The 9,405-nt window shown below is 42.3% G+C and overlaps 1 protein-coding gene across 1 annotated transcript; it reads left to right on the plus strand.

Moving 5' to 3' along the window:
* Positions 1 to 506: 506 nt before the first annotated feature.
* On the plus strand, positions 507 to 9,153 carry ogfrl1 (opioid growth factor receptor-like 1). Its single transcript, XM_040139461.1, has 7 exons — positions 507 to 683; positions 2,126 to 2,212; positions 2,382 to 2,460; positions 2,801 to 2,879; positions 3,705 to 3,771; positions 4,239 to 4,384; positions 5,665 to 9,153. The coding sequence occupies exons 1-7, from the start codon at positions 507 to 509 to the stop codon at positions 6,218 to 6,220; spliced, it is 1,191 nt and encodes a 396-aa protein (XP_039995395.1). The 3' UTR covers positions 6,221 to 9,153.
* Positions 9,154 to 9,405: the final 252 nt, after the last annotated feature.

The following is a 9,405-nucleotide window of genomic DNA, read 5'->3' on the forward strand; positions in this document are numbered from 1 at the left end:
TTCGTTTTACAACACAAGTGACTGAATGGGAAAATTGTGCTGGGGGCGACAAAGTGACAAAAAACACCAGCTTCAGCTACAATAAACTGATTCACTAGAATAAGAAATGGCCACATTTTATCGAATGATAATTGCTCACAGCTACGGCTGTATCAATAAATTGCATATGTTTAGTGGCGACATACACAATCTACCAAATAACAGTTCAACTGATGATATTTCTCACAGCCATCAAGGCAGCTAACACTTACTCGGTTCAGAATGCACGTTATGTAGCTTTAACGCCTCTTCCTGCCGCTCGTTGGCACCAACCACCCCCCATACCGAAGCGCGCATCATCGCTGCCGATCTGGAAATTCCCCTCTCCTGCCATTTAAAAGCTCCGCTCCGAGGGCACCGCGAGCCCGGCGCCCAGCCAAGCACAAAACGAGGCTGCAGGGAAAAAATGATGTAGTAATTGTGAAGAAGAGGATAATAGAGAAGAGCAGGTGTTGCATGATTTTTAAATGGGAAATCTGTTGGGCAGCTTGCGTTTCAAGGAGCCGAGCACCGTTGAGGAATGCGACTCGACGTGGGGGTCGGACTCGGAGAGCGAAGAGCCGGCGGCTGAGGATGACAGCGGCATCTCCGACTCCGTCAGTCCGGCGGAGAGCGACCGGGCCGCCGGAGACACGTCTCCGCAGGTAGAGCGCGGGCTACGCGGGACCGCATGTGGTGACACAGTAGGGGGAGGGGGGCGGGACGCACGGTGCGGCATCGTACGCCACCGGCAGCGCACAATATTGACAAGGCCAGGACGCAGAAAGGGCAACCGAGTCGGGCTTCTCCGAACCTGCCTTCCTGGGGAGCGCATGCGGCTTAGGCCAGACTTCATTCAAAAATATGCCAATTTCGTGCAACCTTGGACGTAGGCAGGGATATGCACGTACGGCGTCAACTTTCCTGAGTCGCTGAGATACTTGTGGCATTTAATCCACCAATCGGCGCTGAATTGAAATACAGTCGTCATCCAGTTACGAGCTTTTCCCGAGGTACACTTCAAGAGGCAGCTGAAAGTGAAACAACTGCAAAATCGTTTTCAAATTTGAGATGAGCTTACATAGATGGTTGCTTGGTGTTTTATACAACCACACAAAATTTTAAATGCATTAAAGACCTATTTTACACTCGTAATGTATGGTGTCCTGTGCCATTATAACCCCTGCTGACATGGCATTATAGAGTACAATATGTACACCTAATTTTGTTAGTTAATTATTAACCATAGTTGGTTATTCCCAATATTACCTTTTCCAAATGAAGTTGCAATGTCTGCCTGCCGGTTTATGAAGGAAATCAAATATTATATGAAGGACAGACTCATGATTATGATCCCTGTGCCCTGAATTATCGCAACAGTTGGCTGGAGGGCTGTTGTTAGACAACTGCACACGGTGTCAGAAGATTAAAACCAGCAGGTTGGAACAGGACCATTTGAACAACTGTAATTCAGTGCATCAAGTCAAGTCAGTTTTATTTATATAGCGCTAAAATCCTAAGGGAGGTCCGGGATCACTCTTTTTTAGATTTATTCAAATTACAAAAAGAAATTGCATTTCTGTGGAGGGGATTTCTCAAAACGTAGGATTCAGTTTGCAGACACATACAATATATAGCGCAAGGTCGCATATGAATTTGGTAGCATGATGGTTTTTGGCATGGTTCAGAGGCTGTATTCAGTATAGTTAAGTATATTTAGATACAGCTGGATTAGGCCTAGCGTAACACTGCAAGCCCCTCTGACCAATGGAAGCTAGGATGACCCCGATTTTATTTGAGAACCAATTCTAGTTTCTAGAATCCTTTCGTAGTGATTGCACGGCAGCGCTGATGTGAATTGCCCTCCTTTGCTGGAGAGAAATGGATGATGAAAACCCTCGACCTCAAAAGCAAAGTCGCTGCTTTTAATTCGGCTGAATGGCAGATGAGCCCTACCCTGCATCTGTTCAAACACGAGTTGTTTTTATTTCAGACGCGCACTGCACAGTCTTATATTACTCTCTTCTTTTCTTCTCTTTTTCCTTCCTTGCTTTCATTTTTTTTTTTAAATTTCTTTCTGTCTTTCTTTCTCTCTTGCTCCTCTCAGCTGACTGACTCCCCAGAGTCTGCTCCAAAGATGAAGAGGAGTTTCTATGCTGCCAGGGACCTCTACAAGTACCGTCACAGCTACCCGGTACATGCATACACACAGACTCACGCAGAGACAAAAGGTTATGCCATTGTGGTGCCATTGATACCCAAGAATGTGGCACCAAAGTGCACACGGTTGCTTTCTCAAACACACACATACAAAGTAGACACCATGTGTGATCTCTTTCATCTTTGTGTGCGCCTGTGCGTAGAACTACAAAAGGTCCCGGCAACCCAATGAGTACCGTAACCTGCGCTTCTACCTGAACAAGATCCCTCTAGTACCTGACGGTGAGCTCACACACACAAACACACAAACACACAAACACACACACACACACACACACACACACACACACACATGCATACACACGCGCACACAGCCATACATACGTTATGCATGCAGACCCTCTGCCGCTTTGGAGAGAAGAGATGTTTGCTTTGGTTTGAGTCAGTCCAGTATGGCTTAAGGTTGTGTTTGACTGGGAAAGACTAGTAAATTACAGGACTGATCCAATGTTTTAACATGCTCTCTCTCTCTCTCTCTCGCTCTTTCTCTCTTGCAGACACACACACACACACACACTCAATACAATGTGCGTGGCAGCTAATTAGCTCTGTCTCTTCTCAGGTATCTATATAGAGGAGATTCTGTCTAAGTGGAGAGGCGACTATGACAAACTGGAGCACAATCACACTTACATTCAGTGGTGAGACATTTCAGCTGCCTATTTTGACGTTCATATACCTTACGTGCGACTGCATCAACTCCTTGTAATTGACTGGAACGTTAATTGCATGGTAGAGGCCGTACTAACTGACATGTCGATGTCTCCTCTTTCCATCTACTGTAGTTGTCAAGCATAAGTCACCGGAATTGAAGTGACTTTTATCAGCTGTACCTCCTGCATGTAGATATGGGATGGAATGAGAATGGATTTGAATTTGGCCGTTGCCTAAGCCCCGTCCCGTTTAGCTAGCCAGCTAATTAAGCTAACGTTAGGTCCGTGAGTTAGTTGAAAATGCAGTCTCCAGTTGACTTTCTGATATTTCCAGCTGACTCGTTTTAAACTAGGAATCTTGTGAAAAAGAGTCTCAATTGTGCGCTAAAAATACTATAGATATTTACATACATCATAGGGTGCTAACACACTGAGGCTAAAATGGCGTGACCCAGGCCAAAACAGGCAACAACCTCACCGTCTGATGATCCCTGTAGAAGACGTGGAAAAAAAAAAACTGGTATTATCAGTAAGATAAGGAGAATGTAAAACCAGAATGTTATTTTAATCTAGCATAACCCTGTTTGGCTGCTTAGCTTACATACCATATTGGTATTTTCAAACAGTATGTTTCCCTTGTAACACTACAACACTTCTTAACTTTCTGGTGGAAAGCAATAGCAACTGTTGTGAAAGGACACGTCACTATAACTATTATGAGTTAACAAAAGTGTCTTCATCATCATGATCAAAAAAATTGTTTTTAATTTATCTTGTTTTTTTTTTTGTTTAATTCCTTTTTCTGTGTGGCAGGCTGTTCCCATTACGAGAACAAGGGCTCAACTTCTACGCACATGAACTGACTCAGGATGAGATCAAAGTATGACACACACAAGTAAACATAATGTATATACATAAACACTCTACATAGTGTGAGTCTGAGCTGCCTACTGCCTGTCTGATTTGTAGGCATTTCCTCATTGCGTAAGTGCTTACCATGGTTGAATGTTGCATTCAACAAAGTTGGTACATTCCTTGTATAAAGCTGTTACCCAGCTCCCTCAAAAGGGACAAAACCAGCATCTACAATGACAGTTTTGGCTCTTCATTTTTCTGTGGTTATGTGAATTGGTTCTCAAATTAATTTACACTTCATTGTTGGTGATTGGCAATGTGTCTCTGAGCAAATGTGGATGTGGTTTGGGTGAAAAAAGAGGTCATTTATAAAGATTCTATGTCCTTATACTCCATATGATTATCATCTGGTCACCCGAAATGCATGCCAAGCAGAAAGATGGCGCTGCACCCGTCTGTCGGTTTCTGATGTTCCGTATTGAATCCTGTCAGGAATTCCAAAGCACTCGTGAAGCTAAGCGGAGATTCCTGGCGGCCTATTCCCTGATGTTGGACTTCTATGGCATCAAACTGCTGGATAAGAGCGGAAATGTTGCTCGGGCTTCCAATTGGCAGGAGCGCTTCCAGCACCTTAATGAGTAAGCATACACACATAAACACACGATGCAGCAGCTTAGGGGTATAAAATTCCAGCCAGATTTGTGTGAATTTATCGCTCGGTTACCAATTGCTGCTTTTGTGTCCTTTAGGAAGGCAATTACTCTAAATCACATGCAACTTAATTGTTCCTCTATCAGCAGCCAAATGTGTAACAACATGTTTTAAGTCAACAAACAGATGGTTAAATGGTCATTTAAACAGTGATTTTTTTTTTCCATCACACTCCGTTTTGATGGTTTCATGGTCTGAGAGAACTCATTGCGTTGCCAATGACCCACCTGAATATTAGAAGATTGGGGGGCGTGCTTGTTAAGTATGTTTTTCTCCTTTAACCCAGCAAGGTCTTGGGCTATTACCAAGTCACAAACCTCCTCTAAACCTTTGCATCTGTTTCCAATTGTTGCCATTATCCCAACCACATGAAAAACATCAAAAAGTCCACCATAGAACAGATGCTCAATGCAGTTTTTTTCCTTTCTCATCAAGTATTCATAAAGACCTCTGCATCTGGTGCCCCGTGGTCTCTAGATTTCTCTCAGGCCTAAAAACTATCAGAAACAAACCATTCTTAATAAATAAGGCTCTGTATTGTCAAAGACTGTTGACTGCAACACCATGACTAATGTAGTCTTTTGCTTGTATGTTTATTAGTTTATTCACATTTTAGTCCTTTGACTAGTAGTCAAAGGACTAAAGTCAACAAAACTAGTAGTCAACAAAAACTAAAGATGGCTTGGTGTAGTTTTTTAAGAGAAATTAGACACTTTAGTGGCATTTTTGCCGTGCATGTTTAAGTTTTTTATCTCTTATGTGAACGGTTACCATGGTTACAGGAGACAATCTCATCCATTGTGAGGTTAGCTGAAAAGGCACTGTTTACCTGTTTATACAGCTTTGCTCTTCGGTAATAGAACAAACAGAATAAACAAGCAGCTAAAACATAAAGAGGAATGCAGTAGTTGTCATTTTGTGAACAGAAATAGGAAGATAGTTGACAGCCTACTTTGATCCTGTACTCATTCCTACCATTAACATTGCATCCATATCCACAGCCCATGATAATATTACATTAGCTTACCACATTATAAGTGGCACGCTGTCATGCTCGTACAATTTTCATCATAGTCTTTGGTCTAATTTTTTGTGAAAAAAAAAGTCAACAGATATTTTTTGCTAGAGTTTCTGTCGACACAATTTATGATGATCTATCTGAGTTTTCTCCCTCTTTCATTTGCTTCTCCTGTTATGTTCTTTAAAGGTCCCAGCACAACTACCTGCGGATCACTCGCATCCTGAAGTCACTGGGTGAATTGGGCTATGAGGCCTTCAAGGCCCCGTTGGTTCGCCTCTTTCTGGAGGAGTCGCTGTGCCACAACATCCTTCCAAACATGCAGCACAGTGCCCTGGAGTACTACGTCTACACCATCCGCCTCCCAGCCACGCGCAGACGCCTGCTTCGCTATGCCCGCCAGCACTACAGGCCTGCCCATGCCTTCCTCTGGGGTCCACCACCTAAAAGGCGAGGTGGAGGCGTTGGTACGGGAGGTACTGTGGGTGCTGGAAGTAGCGGGATCAGAGCACCTGCGCCAACACCAGAGCAACAGAGGAGAGAGGAGGAGAGCACCACCTCCAGCTCTACAAGAAGTGGGATTATTGTGTCTTCCCATGATGCCATGATGTGCCCGGATCTGGCCGGAGAGGGACCGAAGGGCTACGCAGGACTAGGGTCTAACATGGCTGGACTGGAGGGAGCGTTGATGTTGGTGGGAGCTAGAGGAGGGAGGAACGAGTACAATGAAGTTGTTCCTTTGTAGGGAATAGGAATTGGTTTGATTGATATCAGGTTTTAAAAGCAGAAAAAATGAGCCTGTTTTTAAAATAACCCTATTTCAATTGTAAAGAATGAAGAAGAACTATTCTTAGCAGACCCCCTAGGACTCTGAAATCCAGGGTCAGGACAGTAAAACACATTAACAGTTATAGCTTGGAATCTGAAGTGTCATTAGAATTAATTCAGGTTAAGGGCTTACCATAAACTATGATAGTTCTTCACTGCAGATTATTCAATTTAACTGTATTAGGGATTCTGATGTGGGACGGGTTTGGGAAGGTGGGCGGTCATATCCTGAGCCAAGCTAAACAATTTTGCCTTGGACCAAATCCCAAAACCATGTAAACCAGGAGAGACCCTCTCCTTTTCCTCATTAGGGTCACGAACATGAAACCAGTAAGAAAGAAAACAGCCTTATTTGATGCTGTGGTTTGGAACTGTGGCAGGTGTGAAATGTGGTAACTGATTCAAGAGCGTTTTAGAACCAAAGGTACCTGCTGGTTGGCAGGTTGGTCATATGATGGTTTTGGGAAACAGTCCTGCCTACTCAACAAACACTGTAGCTGGATTTCCACTCAATTTTTACAGGCGCTGTAGGGTGAAAATTATAATGTGACGAGGGAGATCAGGGAGAAGATTTTTTTTCCCTCTTTTTTTTTTTCCAATTCTGTGATGTGACATTAGGGGCAGACATAGGCGAAGACTGACTGAAACGGACAGTTTGTCATAGCAATACCTGGAAGATTGACTGAAGCAGGCACAAGTCAATATTTATCTGCTCTGCAATTTTACTGTCTTCAAGTTGAAGGAATCTGCTCCCTCTGAAAATTGTACAGCACTATAGAGCAAAAAAAAAACAAACAAAAAACAAAACTTGTTGGTGACTTTCTCTATCTATAAGAAACAGTTAAGGATATAGTGGCTTTTTAGTGGCATCAAAACTCTCCAGTAAACTATTACTGGCACCAATGGGGTCCACTTTGAAAGTGGCTAGGTGCACATGATGGCTAAATGTACATTCAGTTGTCAGTTTATTAGGAACGCCTAGCTGAAACTAATGCCATCTAATGCAACAGTCCTGCAATCTGTTTTTGTTGAAAAAAACAGAACATTGTTAAAGAGCTGCCGATTCAAGTGGATGATCATTCTGGAGGATGTAGTCTGCGGTGCTGTTAAACTGCACTGCGTTATGTTGAGAGGTGTTCCTATTATTTTGTCCACCCCATTCAAATCAATGAGGGTAGGAGAAACGACTGACACACCTCTTTGTATAATAAAGTACAGTTCGACATCACCACAAATTGCAGCCTCCAAAACGATCATACAGTTGAATCAGTGCCCCCTTCAACAAAAGCTCAACATTATAAGCTTCATGAAGGAGGATTTATTGCAGGAGTGTCGTATTAGACTGCATTCGTTTTAGTTAGGTGGACCTAATAAACTGGCGAGCGAGTATAGTATCCAACAATAGGTCAAAGAAAAAGAGCCTCTCGTTGTTTCAAGGGAAAGGGGGCAGTGTAATTTCTGTTTCATAATGTAGGTTACTGTTTAACTGGTTACAGTAAACTGTCTCTTTCTTAACTCTAGTCTCTACTCAAAAATAATTATATTAAACGTTCAGATAGATAACTAGTTAACAAGCTAATTTAGAGTCAGAATAAAAAATTCTAACATCCGCTGGCAGCGGTAGTTTCTGAAAGATAAATTTGCTAGTACTCGCTGTAGTTTTAGGCTGCCATTTTCTAAAACGAAAGTCAAGTTTTAATAGATAAAAACTGTCCCGTAATAGTTTTGAAGTCATTCTACGTAGCGTAATCGTAAAATACGTTGACGAATTGATGTTCCCTGCATTCGCCGTGACTCCGCCGTGCCTCACTTGAGTAACAAGCTAACATATGACTTCGGATTTGTTCGTTCAATAGTAAAATTGCAGGCAGTTTTTGAAAGGCCGAAAACAGCCTCACCTTCACCAACATTTTTTTTCATGTATGGTGTGAATTCCAAAATGCTTCCGGACATTTCTACTCCGATGGGTTTATGTCATGATGATTATCCGTCCGCGGGACTCTCTAGTTTCCTGCATTTTGTATTAACAGGGCACGCAATAGATCGGATTTTATGAACGCTTTTCACGAGAGTGCCACGCACGACCTGTTGTGCTTATGTAGACTGTGAATATTAAAATAGGAAAGATCCTTTCAGATCAATATTTAATTTTTCTCAAATTAAAATGGAATTTGACATTTGAAATTAAAAAGTGACAGCCCTGCCGAGGTTTTAATGGCTAACATGCCGACATTTTTGAAAAATAATCCATGATAATCTGTCATCAATAACGGAACACTTTCAACACGGCTGCCACAGGGTGTGTTGCGTCACCTGTAAGGCTTCTACACTTAACTGGACAAGGTGATTGGATGTGCACTGTGAATGAAGTTAATGTGTCAGACCGGTGATATGTTGTGGTTTGCACTTTTTCGACAATCTGTGTCTTCCGGTTGAAAGCGCCGTAGGTTTCTCCAAATCCTGGACCTACACATATAATCTACGAATGGTCATGAACTTTCTGCGTCATGAACATCATTGATTGTTCTCATGTTGTCTAACCTTGCAATAATTTGGCTAAATGATATGTAAAATTGAACACCCATATTCCATGTTATACACACCTAGTTTTCAAACAGGCTACACATACAGTAGTAGGTGGTGGTGCTGTTGACTTTGTCCTCTCAAAATGACAGATTAAAGCTTCTAGGGGTAAGTTTGTAGACGTGCAGCTGCTCATATTTTTTTTAGATATTCAGTATCTTCAAATTTGTACATTTACGTGACAAAAACACATTTCCCCATAGAGCTGTACTCTAATGAGGGTACAGGAGCCATTAGCATGTAGACTGTTATTCCAACTGAACTTTCCACTGACGGCCAGGCTTTTTTTTTTTTTTTTTTTTTTTTTTGTTTAATTAAGATTGTCAGCTTCCCAAGGCGGGGTGAAGCAGATTTTACACTCACCTCTGAAAAGCTGTTTAATCATCATATCATCTCATCACAGCATCACCTCTTTTTTTAAAGGCCAACATCAGCCTGAGGTTAAAGCAGTTTTGTTGAATTCTAGGCGTCATTTCCAACACAGACAACTGTGTTCCTGGTTGCAATAGCTAGATATCT

This window comes from Xiphias gladius, chromosome 11 (assembly GCF_016859285.1).
Source record: "Xiphias gladius isolate SHS-SW01 ecotype Sanya breed wild chromosome 11, ASM1685928v1, whole genome shotgun sequence".
Classification (NCBI taxonomy): Eukaryota; Metazoa; Chordata; class Actinopteri; order Istiophoriformes; family Xiphiidae; genus Xiphias; species Xiphias gladius.

Coding starts and splice junctions, on each gene's coding strand:
- ogfrl1 (XM_040139461.1), top strand. CDS start 507: ATGGGAAATCTGTTGGGCAGCTTGCGTTTCAAGGAGCCGAGCACCGTT. Junction 684..2,125: donor CCGGAGACACGTCTCCGCAG/GTAGAGCGCGGG, acceptor TGCTCCTCTCAG/CTGACTGACTCCCCAGAGTC. Junction 4,385..5,664: donor CGCTTCCAGCACCTTAATGA/GTAAGCATACAC, acceptor TGTTCTTTAAAG/GTCCCAGCACAACTACCTGC.